The sequence below is a fragment of the Oenanthe melanoleuca genome, chromosome 3 (assembly GCF_029582105.1).
Source record: "Oenanthe melanoleuca isolate GR-GAL-2019-014 chromosome 3, OMel1.0, whole genome shotgun sequence".
Classification (NCBI taxonomy): domain Eukaryota; kingdom Metazoa; phylum Chordata; class Aves; order Passeriformes; family Muscicapidae; genus Oenanthe; species Oenanthe melanoleuca.
The window spans coordinates 58,930,061-58,943,312 of NC_079336.1; the positions used below are offsets into that span (position 1 = coordinate 58,930,061).

Sequence of the window (13,252 nt, forward strand, 5' to 3'; positions counted from 1 at the left end):
CAGCCCGAGCCCGCCCCGCCGGTGCCCCCTTCTTTTCCCTTCCCTTTCCTTTTCCAGCCCAGCCCGGTCCGGCGGCCCGCGGAGCCGTGTCCGGCCCAGCCCCGCCGCCGCCATGTCGGGCCCGGGCGCTGCGCTGGCCCTGCTGCTGGGGCTGGCGCTGCCCGGGCTGCTGCAGGCCCGGCCCCGCTACGAGCCCACCTGGGGCTCGCTGGACGCCCGGCCGCTGCCCGCCTGGTTTGACGAGGCGAAGTTCGGCGTCTTCATCCACTGGGGCGTGTTCTCGGTGCCCAGCTTCGGCAGCGAGTGGTTCTGGTGAGCGGCAGGCCGGGCGGCCCGGGCCGTGCCCGCGGGCAGGCGGGGGTGGTGCGGTGCCCCTGTTAGAGCCTGGCTTGGGTTGGAGCCCCTCAGGCTGGCCGTGCAGCTCAGCTGTGCGGGAAGGGCTCCCCGTGCACCCCAGGGCTCGGACCCCGCGGAGGAAGCCGAGTTTAAAGTGCTTCTGGTGTGTGTGAGCACCTGTGTGCCCAGCCCCAAACTCCCGAATGCCTTGGCTGAAGGGACTCGATTGAGCAGAGAGCTGGTAGAGCTGAGAGAAGGGCTTTGCAGCGCAGCGGCGTTGGTGACAGAGGTGCTTGGTGGAGAGGCAGAGACCCTCCGGGACCACCGTGACGGGATGGGTGAAGGAGTTCTCCCTTGTGGGGACAGGCGTGTGGGATCTCCCAGCCTCCGGAGCAGCCTTGTACCGCTGCTGGAGCCCTGTGCGGAGCAGGAGCCCGTGGCTACCCTTACTTGACGAGCAACTTTGTTGTTGTTTTCTTGTGCTCATTTTGTGCTGATGAGGTTTTTTTTTTTAATCGTTATTACTATTGTCCAAGAGTGCTTTGCACTTAAGAGAACCCAAAGCTCTGATTCTTCAGATGATTTTAGTTCAGAGGCTCAGTGAAATCTTTGTTCTGAGTGTTCACTGGTTTAGGCCCTTTCTTTGGCTGTAAGCATGTTTTTGCTGTCACCTTTCCATGCCCTACCAAGTGCTTCCTGTGACACTTCAAATGAGACATTATTATTTACACTATGAACATAAGGGTAGCTTTGTGGCAGAGCTATGGTGAACCTTAATCATAGTATTTGCAAAACAAGCCAACATGTATTTGATCAAACCAATGCTTTCTAACACCTGTCCTTTTCAGAATTAAGTTCAAGCATTTCAGCAGGTTTTTAATGGGGACTACATATACTAATAAATTCCTTTTAGAGGGGTGGGACAGAACCAGATTTGGGTATAAGCCTCACTCAGAGTGCTGTGCTCTGATAGTGGTGTACAGACTCAGGATCAAGCATTTGGTTTTTGACCCCAAAACTCTAATTGCTTTTTATATTCCTGTAATCTATCCCATGGCAGGTGTGGGTATAGAGCTACTTCAGGGCCTCTGATAGCATTTCCAGTCAGATGGCTGAGGTCCTGTATTAGCAGCTTCAAATGGAAGGTCATAAACTATTATCACCCATCCTGTGTACCTGCCCTCAGAGCTCCACAGCTTTGGTAAGGATGTTTCTAGAATATAATTGTGTCAGCAAGGAAGTGTTCATGTTAGCAAACCATTTGACTGTAGGAGAGAAGCAAGGCTGTTACTTCTTAAGAAATTACTTACTTTGAAATCAAAGGGGTTTTTTGTTTGTTTTTATTTTAAAAGTTTGTTTGTTTTGCTTTATTGTTGTTGTTTCCTCTGCCCCTGGCTCTTTCAATGAGGAAAGCTGTCTCAGCCTCTTTCTTCTAAGTTTTTTTCCCCTGTTGGCTGCCAGAGATTGTGTTGGTTTATGTTGAAGTGTTTTTGGAAAGGTTGCAACAATATTCACACTCTGGTCTTAGAGAACTGAGGTCCAAGACCAGCTCAGGACAGGAGAGAGAAACTGATTTTAACTTTCAAATTCTGGCCTGTTTTATTCCTTCACTTACAATCTGTTTTCATATATGCCTAAATTTGACAGGAGGATTTTTGCTGTTTGGTTTCATTCATAGAAAGGTGACAGAGGTGCATTTCTAAGTGTGTGGCTTTCTTGCAGGGACAAAATTTGGCTGGAGGATGTGCATTCTTCTAGCAGAGTGCCTTTGCTTGCAAGCCTCAGGTGTGCAGAAGCTGCAGTGACCTGGTCACAGCTCTCTCTGGGTCACTCAACTGAAGTGTAGAGGACTCAGGACTGTCAGAGAGGTAAAGCTGATGATCCCCATGTTTGTGGATGGTAGGGATTGCAGTGTTGGAGGCAGAGCAGAGAGGCCTGATGGCTGAAGTGTGACTTGAGGAGGTGAGTCATGCAAGTCCAGGAAAAAAGCGTTTCTCTTGTCACCTGAGCTGCTTACACAGACTGTCTGTAGTCCCTTGTACAGTTTTGAAATTTGAGTATTGACCAAGACTGTCATTTTTCCATTCTCAAAGTATAGCTGCTTTTTTCATTGCTTCAAATGAAATCCTGAGACATTTCAAAGTGAATTGCAAAGATGTAGAACATGGACAAATAAGATAGAAAAAAAAAAGGAAATCTTTGCTAATCAATTCCCTTCTGGAGCAATTTTGTCTTATTGCCACTGTCATATACCTCCAATGCTTCTACCTCTCAGTAGTTGTACCTCTCATGCTTTGTTCTGTATTTTGTAGGTGGTACTGGCAGAAGGAAAAGAGAGAGCCCTATGTGAAGTTTATGGACACAAACTACCCACCTGGCTTCAGCTATGAAGATTTTGGTCCTTTGTTTACAGCAGAATTCTTTGATGCCAACCAGTGGGCAGATATTCTGAAGGCTTCAGGGGCAAAATATGTTGTCTTGACTTCAAAACATCATGAGGGTAAGCAGAAGCTTTCTGAATGTTAGTAATTGCTGCATTTTTGTCAACAGATGAAAAAATCAGGTGACTTTCCTGCCTTCTAAGAGACATAGAGAAAGCTAGGCAGGCTTACCAGCCCCTCCACAGCCAAAAAGGAAACAAGAACCACCCAAGAAATGTGCAGGTGTTTTCCTGACTCTTACACAAAAGCTGTGACCATGGAGTTTGCATAAGAGGAACAATAGATTGTGCCACTGTTCTCTTGCTGTAGGTCAGACAGCCTAAAGTGATGGTGGCAGTGGAGCTTCCTGCAGTGGCCATAATTTATTTTTTATTTCTGTGCAATTTATTGCTGAAGGAACCATGAAAGTGAATTCTGCACTGTTTAACATTTGGAGGGCTGCTGTGAGCAGGCAGTCCACAAACTCCCTTGGTTTCTCCAAGGAATTTAGGAGTCAACTTCAGATTTAGGAAGCTCCAGCTCTTCCTGATATGGTGCACGGAAGCCAAAACCTTGAACCACATCTGTAGCTTTACAGGCACAGGATTTTTTAGCACTGTAATTATAAGATGCTTTGCAGAGAAAAGTAAATAAAAAGAAAACTTCTGGAAGGAAATACAGTAGCAAAGAGAATATAAAATATTAAGATATACTACAATACATCTAAGAAATGTTGGTCTTTGTGGAATGTGGGTTCAAGGCTGGCAACTTGTGTCAGTTTTAATCTCAGCTCTGACACATGTAATTCTTGATCTTGATAATACTTGTGGTGAAATTCCCAGTGACTTCAAATGAACCAGGATTCATTTAGTCTGTCCAATAGCCGTGTGCATGAATTTTTATGTTGTTTAGTCAGTATAACTGCATGTACCTAGTTGACAAAAATAGCACGATTTATTAGACAGCGAGTATAAAGGGGTTAGAAGGTGAGAGTGGAGCTCCTCTGGCAGTGGTCTGAGTCTGCAGTGCAGTAGTATTTGGAAGTGCTTGTGCTGGACTGGTAGATGTCTGAAAGGTCAAATCCCTCCTGATATTTAAGACTGACGTTTTAAAAGCTGTTTCAGGAGTTTTTGCCCTCTCCTTGTACAGAGTAGTTGATTGAGCTGTTATAAATATGAAGGCAAACAAAAAGTGAATATTTGCATAAGAGGGAAACAGAAAAGAGAACAGTCTTTGAATGCAAATGATAGCTTGGGTCTTTCTGCAGCTGAGAAACAATTCTGTCTTCCACTTGGCTGATTGTGTATTTACAGTTCACATTTGATGTGATGCCTCAAAATCTGCTGTATTTTTGGTTAATTTCAGAGTCCTAGAGTTAGAGAATGCCTTGTGTTGGAAAGGGCCTTAAAAGTAATTTAGTTAATTTAATTTGGACATATGAATAGACTGAATAATTAAAGAGAATGAATAATTATCCTAAGCAGTAGAGAATTGGGAAATATAAATGTATATGTGTATGTATAAAAAAATACATGGTGTTCTTTGTTAAAACTACTACCATTGTGCATAACTGGTTATAGGCACACTTACTACTATGACAACAAAGCTATTACATATATAATTTTTATTATTTTATTTTTTGCAGCACTTCCAACCATTTTCCAGAAAGAAGAACTCTAATGTCCTCTCTTCTTCTTTTCTTTCTTACCCTGTGATTTTTCTCTTTTTAGGCTTTACTTTGTGGGGGTCCAAATATTCTTGGAACTGGAATGCTGTTGATGTGGGACCAAAGCGAGATCTTGTTGCTGAACTAGCAACATCTGTTAGAAACAGAACTGACTTGCATTTTGGATTATACCATTCCCTGTTTGAATGGTTCAATCCTCTCTTCCTTGAGGATGCCACCAATGCCTTTAAGACGAGAAAGTTTCCAACCAGTAAATCATTACCAGAACTCTATGAAATTGTGACTAAGTACCAGCCAGAAATAATTTGGTCTGATGGGGATGGAAATGCTCCAGATACTTACTGGAACAGCACTGGTTTCTTGGCTTGGCTGTATAATGACAGGTACATAATGATGCTGGTTTAGCTCCTTATCTGGAATTCTGCTCTATGTCTAGGTTGTTTCATTTTCTGGCTATTTTGTGGAACCTGCTACTTCTAATTCAGAGAACTTAACAAAGTATTAATTCTCCTGAAATACAGAATCCAGATCTTTCCTAGAACTATCAAAGCTGGGTTTAGAAAAAGACTGTTTTGTATTTTTTAAACACATTTGCAAATTAATCATTTAAGATGGTATTGGCTATGCTGCTTAATCATAGTCTTCCCTAAATATTTGCTGTTGCACAAAAACACAAGGTAGCAGGACAGTTTGAGAATATGGGTACATTGTCATCACAGACTGAACATCTGGTAGAGGATATGAGGCTCAGAGTGATTTCTGGCAGAGCTCCTGTAAAAGTCTGGAGCTTATTTCCCTAAGAAATTCTGATCTGGACCTTTTATTAGCAAAGCATGAGAGTAGAATTCCTGACATTGCACTTAATCTTATTGTAATAAATTAATAGTACAGAAGTCATCCAAAATGTTAGTTCCTGGGAGGGATGTGTGTGTGGGAAGGGATTACGCGGTTTTATAGGACAAAAGTAATAAAACTCCTCTGTTCCCAGCCCAGTCCGGGACACAGTGGTGACCAATGACCGCTGGGGAGCTGGCAGCATCTGTGCCCACGGCGGCTTCTACACGTGCAGCGACCGCTACAACCCGGGGCACCTGCTGCCCCACAAGTGGGAGAACTGCATGAGCATCGACCGCAGCTCCTGGGGGTACCGCAGGGACGCGCGGCTCCCCGACTACCTCGCCATCGAGGACTTGCTGCAGGTACCTGGGCTGGCAGCTGCTGCCTCTCCCCGTTCTCTCTCCTGATTGTTATGTTGTGCTCCTTAACAGTTCGATCGTGTACCTATTTTTATGAATAAGATGATTTTAAGTCAACAGTGAGTCAGTGAAATAATAAATAATTTTGTTAATTTCCAGCCTAATGCTGGCAGGATGTAATATCCATGTAATTCTTAAACTTTCTCTTAGTTTTTTCTACAGTAAATTTCTAGTAAAAACTCAGTTTCTTAGAAGCCATTTCTCCTGTGAGTAACTGGCCAAGGACTGATCTGGACAGTCTCATCCTTAACTTTTCTACTAGGTTTCTCCATGACTGCATGTGCAAGCTGATGAGAATCAAACAGTTGCAGTTTCACAGCTCCTGTTTAGGAACTCCTGCTACATCTTTTTCCCTTTACATATATAAACAGTTTATGACTCAGCAGTAGTTTTACTTTGTAGCGAGAAATTTTCCGTACAAACATGGGGGTAAACACTACCAGAAGGGGACAACTGGTGTTGTTAGAACATTGATTTCCTTACTAGTCTGAGGTATTAAAAAAAGATTTGAAGCTTAGGAAACCTGAATGAAAAGAAGACTGATCAGTCTTTCAGAATAATGCATTTAATTGCAAGATTCAGCTAGTGAGGGAAAGATTGATTGCTATTGTTGCTTAATCCAAATCTGTTTCTAGTGCTGTCCTCAGAAAAGACAGTTTCAAATTGAAGTAACCTCTTTTCAGAGGCAGAAGGTTTGAATTAATTCAGCAGCTTGTCTCCAGCTGTCGGTTTCTCAGACTTCTGCATCTTAGTCTGTGATCTGTGGAGGGCAGTGTGGATGTGAACACAAATTTTATGGCTTTGTAGGAGGCTTCCTTGTGTTTTACAGATGTTTCTGTAAAATAGGAAAAGCGTCAAACAGGAGGAAGGAGGAAGTTGCTTTTCTAAGATTCAATAAAGATGAAGCAGCAAATTCTACTCTGGTGCAGAGAGATCATCTGTTCTATTGGTAAAACCCTCATGACATTCTTGCAGAAGTTGAAATGATGAAGAGCTGCAGGATCTGATTCTAATGTAGATTCAGGCAGACATATTGATGTAAGAAGGTATTTGGGGCTTTTTTCGGATGTAACAATTGACAGTGGAGATTTGTTTTATGGGAGCTTAAATTTTGTATTAACTTTGGGGATGGACCCCAAAATCTCAGCATGCAGCAGTAGCTTAACTCATTTGGTTCATGATTCTGAAGCAATACAGCAGACTTTAGAAAGTACTTTAAATATGTGATTTCGTTACTCATAACCATATGTTCTGTATGTTTAAAACACTTCAGCAACTTGCAGAAACGGTGTCTTGTGGAGGAAATCTCCTGATGAATATCGGGCCCACTCACGACGGTCGCATCCCTGTCGTGTTTGAGGAGCGCCTGAGGCAGGTGGGGGCTTGGCTGAAGGTCAATGGAGAGGCCATCTATGGAACTAAGCCATGGAGAGCACAGAACGACACACTCACACCTGGAGTCTGGTAGGTCTGCTGAACCAAAGTGTGGGCTCTGGAAAGCAGCACCAGTGTTACGTGAAGCTTTGAAATCCCTAATGACTTGGTGCTATAGAAATCACAGTCTTGGTTTGCATGTGGTGGATTAGTGCTTTTGTTAGTGTGACTGCATCTCAAATGTGTATAAAGCTGGAGGTAGAGAGTAGTTTTGGGATGATGCTGAGGTTGAAAGGAAAGCTGAAAGTGTTTCTTTGGTAATCTTTTGCTTCTTGGTGTAGGCTAATCTGTTAGGTAATTCTGACTGCTTTTAGTGGGCAGCAGAAATAAAAAAAATCTGGAAATACAAGATTGCTACGAAGTGTTTATCTGAACAAAGGAATACTCAATGTCACTTGATGTTCAGAAAGAAAGTGGAAGATAACAGCAATTATTTGGTCACTAAACACAGCCAGTCTCTGGCTTCCCCTCTGCCCTTCTTACCTGTAGCTTCTCTAACACTTTCATGATCGATCAGGGGTTTGGTCTTGACCCTCTTGCCTCAGTGGGTGTTTTTTACTCCCATTCCTAGTAAGATTTGGCCATCTGGCTTTAGCCTGGAGATGCTGAGCTATTGACTGTTTAGTAAAATCCCTTTGAAGAGCAATGTAACTAAATGAAGGAAGGTGGAAGGAATGTTTCAGGGGTATACCACAAGATTTCCAATGGCATAGTGATGAAAATAGTATTTTTAAAAACTAGATGTGCACGGTGGAAACTCTGTCCCTCATACTGTTTTTAGATTCCTTTAGTCTGCATGTTAGTGTATGAATGGGAATTACTATGTTTTTCAGAATACAACCTACAATTATCTGTTGATTCCCTGTCCTGCAAGTATCTCCTTCCTATATGGCTGAGTTGTTACAGTGTGCCAAAATTACTACAGATGTTTACCTCTGAATTTAGTTCTTTAGAGGTTTTCATTACCTCTAGTTTGTTGAAACAATTTTTCAAGGAACAGTACATTAGTAAAGGGCATAATTAATCTGACAAGGTGGTTATGTGTGTGAATTAATCCTGACTTTTCTAATCCATTTTTCCAGTCTTTAAAGCACTCTTATGTATCACTTCTAAATATTTACAAGGAAAAGCTGACATGCCTTTTTGGTCCCTGTTTTCAACCAGGTACACTTTCAGCCCTGAAGGAGGGAAAGTCAATGCTATCTTCCTTAACTGGCCAGTCTCTGGGATTCTGGAACTTGGCGAGCCACATCCTAAGCTTGGAGAAACACAGGTAAAAGACAGAGCACACACACATCCCTCCCCTCCTTCTAGGATGTGTCATGTTCCATCTTGTTTATTTAAGTTTCTGGCGTCTTTGAGAATGCATAGCTCTTAGGACAGAGAACTTTGGAAGAGACCCAGCAAAATGTTTGTTTTCTTTTTGGGACCTCCTCCTCATAGTCCTCTCAGTGGGATGTTTCTTGTCCAACAAACAAAGTTAGACTGAGATGTTGCTGGGATGTGTTTTAGCTTGCAAACTAAGAATCACAAAGAGGCCAAGAACTGGGGGAAAAAACTGTGCCACCCCTCCTGTTTCCTGTGTAGACTCCTAACTCAGCATGACTTTTCTTTAGAAGTAGCTGTCTTCATGACTTTGGTGATACTGGCATTACTGTAGTGGTGCAGTTGTTTGAAGTCAAAGCCTTGCAGGAAGGGAAGGTACACAGAGGTTTGTGTTGCCCAGTGGGGCTGAAGAGCACTCAGTGTGACCCTAGGTCTGTGTGTTATACCCAGAGGAGATCAGAAGCTGAGGACAATGATGCCACCCCTACACTGGCAAGTAGCAAGTAACCCAATGGAAGCAGAAGTTGGTATCAACTCTGTGCATTTAAGGGGAGAATTCACTTTGGCTTAGCTCCGCTCTGATCTCACGTGCTGCCTGTCCATTAGCTGCTGAAATGCATTAGGAGTGTTTCTAGACTGCCCCTTCTGGTCTAGTTCCATATGAAAGTAGTCTGACTGGTGCCAAGACAGCTCCATGATAGGGGAGAAAGAGTCATTTCAGAAGTGATGGAGATGCATCTGGAATTCTGGGGGGGGCAGCTAGACCCTGTGTGCTCTAGTAAGTACTGTTCCTCAGCAGCAGAGACTGGTCTGCAGCTGCTCCAGCAGGTCATCAGCTACTGTAAGTGACAACATCAGCCTATTTGTGGTTTTTAGTTCTTCAGTTCAGCTTTCTCTGAGGTACCTGGGTGCACTCTGTAAGAAATAGTCATGCTCATTCAAGTCCACAAGTTTCACCATGGAAAGCCGGCAGTTTGGAAGCAGGGGATGCAAAGCTCTGTACTGTGGCTTCTAGATCCCTGCTTAGACCTAAATCCCACCCCAAAGACTTCCAGAAGATGTTTATGTACCTTCTACAGCCCTAAGTACTTCTCAATATGAGCAGGTTTTTTACTTGCATATCTACTTGCAAATGTTTTCCTTTAATATTTATCACTCATTTTGTTGGTAAGTGGCATTTAAGGATACTTGGTGAGGTAGCCATGGATCAATATTTATTTTGTCAATATTGCACTTAGATGTACTTTGGAAAGGTGCTGTTCTAACTCTAGTGTGTGTTTTCTATTTTAGGTGAAACTGGCTGGGTACAAGGAACTGCTGAAATGGGTTGCCCTGGGAGAAAAGGGAATGGTTATTTCTCTACCTCAATTGACTCCTCAACAAATGCCATGTCAGTGGGGCTGGACCTTACAACTGACTGATGTAAACTGAGCCATACTCTGCTGGAACCCTGGCTAGCAAGGAATGCTCATTTTGCTCTTTCTTATCACCAGTTTTAAACTTACTTGTTTGACTGAGAAGGACCAATAAATTCACTTTTTCTATGAGAGGTGGGCTGTTACTAAAGGATGAAATGCAACAAACCTCACAAAGTCTAGCACTAGATAATTGATCCTCTGCACACAGTTTGTTTCTCTGAACTTGTGTAAAACATTGAGCACCTACCTTGACCTCTACACTTGGTTTAGTCAAGTTTCTGGCCAAGTTATGTGAAGAATGAGGTGGGGGGGAAACAGGCACTAGACTTCTTGAGACAAGAATAAAGCTCAAGCTGGTGTTCAAATGCATGTAAGTCAGTTGTACACCCTCTAATGCAAGAAATTTACCTTCCAGAAAACTACACAGTAAAATCTGACAGTTTAGGAGAAAAGAATATACTTTTCCAGGTGTCTTTAACTAATGGTAGCTGGTAATTTCAGCTGAGTAGGGTAATGTCTGCAAGAACAGGCCTGTAAGGGTTAGGAATTCATCATAACTGTACACAGGTAATGCATATGTACATCATAATTTCTCATCCTGGAAGTCATTTTATATGTCCCTATTCTTGAGTAACTCCATCCATTATTGGGATACAGGGAAACTGGGAGAGGGTTGGGTTTTTATATTTTGTATAATTTTGCATGAGTAAAACTCGCCTCTTGTTTACAGCCTTTGTTTATACACAGTCACCAGGGTGCCTGCTGTGGACTATTAAACAAAATATATACTTCAGTGACTAACTCTTGAAAAAAGAGAAATAATCAGGAGTTGCTAGGGATCTTCAACTTTGGCAAAGAGACAACTTGAAAAATTTCCAAACTCATCATGTGTCATGATTTATAGGGACACAAGGTGAAACTTGCAAAGAGGAGATAAAAGACAACAAAAAGCATGAATTATTTTTGTTTCACTGTAGAGACTGAAGGTTTATTTTCCCTGAGTAATGTTTGTTGAGTGCAAAATCAGTAGTGTATGAGTTAAACTTATTCTTTCAACTCTGTCAGGATTTTGAATGATTTTCCCCGTCAGGTTATTCTCTTCCCTGCTAGTAATGTTAATACACACACAAATTATACATTAAAATATTTTATTACAATACAGACAATTGGGCTCCAAATTAATACAAATTAAGATAAAATATTTACAAGGTAATGTGTACAGTGTAGCTGTTTGAACAGCATAAACAAGAGAATGTCTAAAAAAACACATTCCTTTAGTATTAAGTAACAGAGAGCAGACCCCCAGCTTGTTCAAGGGGAACATGCATCCGTTGGCAAAGGCTTTCTGAAGAATGAGAGGCTTTGGAACAAGATTTGTAAAGTTAAGGGGAAAAATATTTACTTTGTAGAAAGAAAAATCTGGGGGAAGAAGAAAAAAGCATTACTTCATTGTGCTGATCTGTGCTATTCGTAGATCACTATCATTAGTTCTTCCTAAAACTTACACACCCCAGGCAAAAAAAATTGGTATTTTAGTAACTTGCTGTAATACTGCCACCAGATGCCTTTTGGATGCAATAAAAATAACCCAAGGAATTACAGAAGAGTTTAATCATTTTTTAAATAAAAGAGTCTTCACTTACAGTGTTTCTTTCAATATTTTTAATGGGTGAAACATAATTCAGTTAGAAGAAAATATGGGCTCACTCCCACTTTCCTCAGAGTGCTCTTTCTGCTGGTCTGCCACTCCTACACCATTATAAAATTAACCCAAGTCTCATCAGTAGTCTCCAGGGATTTGTTATAAATACACCATCCATTTGTAAAAATGTGCAGGTCATTTCTCTAGTTGCTGAGGGGTACTAAAAGCTTCATAAACATTAGCAGCAAAATCTTTCACTTGTTCCATCATCAACAGGTCCTGAAAGAAAGGTGTAAAATAAACTTCATTAATTAAACATATTCCCCACTAGTCTGCCTGTGGTGTAGTACAGGATTCGTAAGAAAAGCATCTGGCACTCCCACAGGCACAACTCAAACTCCTGCTTTAGAAAGGTTTAGGAGCAGGCCTGCAAGCAGAACCAAAGCAAGACAAGAAGTCTGTGTTTCTGCACAGTTCAGCAGAAGAAAGAAGTTTTAGAAAAACAGTATATTTTTGGAAGATGCAAATTGACAAATTGTTATGTCAATTGTTTTCAAATTATTTTTTAAAGCCACTGAAATTATACAGTTAAATTATTAAAAAGGAATATACAACATTAATTTCAAGATTTTACTTGGGATATTGTACATAAGGCAGATTCTTACCTGAACAAAGTGACTGGGTGTTTCACTGCATACTGAATGGATCTGTCCATTTATTATTGGAATTATCTTGGCTAAAGGAAGACTGACACTGGAAAGACTATGAAAAAACAAAAAAATATTAACCTACTCTGACACAGATGATGCCACTAAACTGTGATTATAGAATTCGGAGTAATTACCACTTAAAAAGTAAGAATTTAAGGGCTACAAACTAAAATGTATGAAGGGATTTTTCTCCATATCAAGGTTTTCCTTTAATACAGAGAAGTACCAATTCAATTCTAGTTCATGTTCCTATTGCAGAGTTTCACACTTGTTCCTCATGCAAGAGAATTAAGGTTTAGTCAGAGTCTTTACATGTGTATGTAAGTAGACAGATCACAGAAGTACCTGTCTACAATTTCATGCTATTTCAAACTAAACCAGGCTAAGGCAGATAGCATAACTACAGACTTTGGGGTATTTTAAGTGATGTAAATAGTATATATTTAAATTAAAACATAACTCTCTGAAAGCAAATAGTTACTAAAATAAACATATATAAACCCAGTTATCATTCCAGGTTTTAATTTTAATATTTGAGAAATAATATTTCAAGGATTTGAAGTCAGCTTCTGGATTCGTAATGCTCTCACCACTGCTTAAAACCAAAGTTAACTTCAAAATAAAAGCTATTTTTAAACATTCTTCTAGGAGGATGTAGAAAATCCTGAATGTTACTGCATTTTATCTGCATGCCAGTGAAACCTAAAGCTCCATGGCTGCTTTGGCTGCCTGTCACTGGAGGATCAGGGCAATGCCCACCCTTGAGAGCCTTGAGAGCCACAGTAACTGATGGAGGCTGGGGCACTCAGGGCTCAGGAGCTGCAGGGGAGGGCTCTCCTTCTCACAGCCTCACTGAGCACATCTGCCAGCAGGCACCACCTGAGGGCAAACCCTCCCCAGCCAAAAGGCACTCTGCCTGTGCTGTGCTCAGGCAAGAAGTAGAAGACACAGGTCTGATCTCTACTTCTAGGTCTGCAAGTAATGGTGGGAAAGAACCTCATCTAATTCTAGTGACTTCATGGG

At 41.7% G+C, this 13,252-nt stretch overlaps 2 protein-coding genes across 5 annotated transcripts in view; one reads left to right on the forward strand and one right to left on the reverse strand.

Moving 5' to 3' along the window:
• On the forward strand, positions 1–11,521 carry FUCA2 (alpha-L-fucosidase 2). 3 transcript variants are annotated; one of them, XM_056486403.1, is made up of 8 exons: positions 224–312; positions 2,059–2,298; positions 2,649–2,836; positions 4,487–4,826; positions 5,432–5,642; positions 6,973–7,163; positions 8,298–8,406; positions 9,750–11,521. In XM_056486403.1, the coding sequence occupies exons 3-8, from the start codon at positions 2,692–2,694 to the stop codon at positions 9,888–9,890; spliced, it is 1,137 nt and encodes a 378-aa protein (XP_056342378.1). In that variant the 5' UTR covers positions 224–312; positions 2,059–2,298; positions 2,649–2,691; the 3' UTR covers positions 9,891–11,521. The 3 variants fall into 3 exon arrangements, with proteins under 3 accessions (XP_056342377.1, XP_056342378.1, XP_056342380.1); XM_056486405.1 differs by having other exon boundaries at positions 2,059–2,204; XM_056486402.1 differs by lacking the exon at positions 2,059–2,298 and having other exon boundaries at positions 1–312.
• The window catches only part of PEX3 (peroxisomal biogenesis factor 3), a 20,578-nt gene continuing 18,334 nt past the window's right edge, over positions 11,009–13,252 (reverse strand). For both annotated transcript variants that reach the window (XM_056486406.1, XM_056486407.1), the window contains exons 11-12: positions 12,185–12,281; positions 11,009–11,798 (exon numbers count right to left, since the gene is read on the reverse strand). In XM_056486406.1, coding sequence (XP_056342381.1) covers positions 11,715–11,798; positions 12,185–12,281 — 181 coding nt within the window. In that variant the 3' untranslated portion in view covers positions 11,009–11,714. The remainder of the gene's footprint in view (positions 11,799–12,184; positions 12,282–13,252) is intronic.

Excerpts from the sequence above, each read along its gene's own strand:
- FUCA2 (XM_056486402.1), top strand. The coding sequence starts at position 113 with ATGTCGGGCCCGGGCGCTGCGCTGGCCCTGCTGCTGGGGCTGGCGCTG. Across the intron at positions 313-2,648 it reads TTCGGCAGCGAGTGGTTCTG|GTGGTACTGGCAGAAGGAAA; the intron begins GTGAGCGGCAGG and ends TGTATTTTGTAG. Across the intron at positions 4,827-5,431 it reads GCTTGGCTGTATAATGACAG|CCCAGTCCGGGACACAGTGG; the intron begins GTACATAATGAT and ends CTCTGTTCCCAG.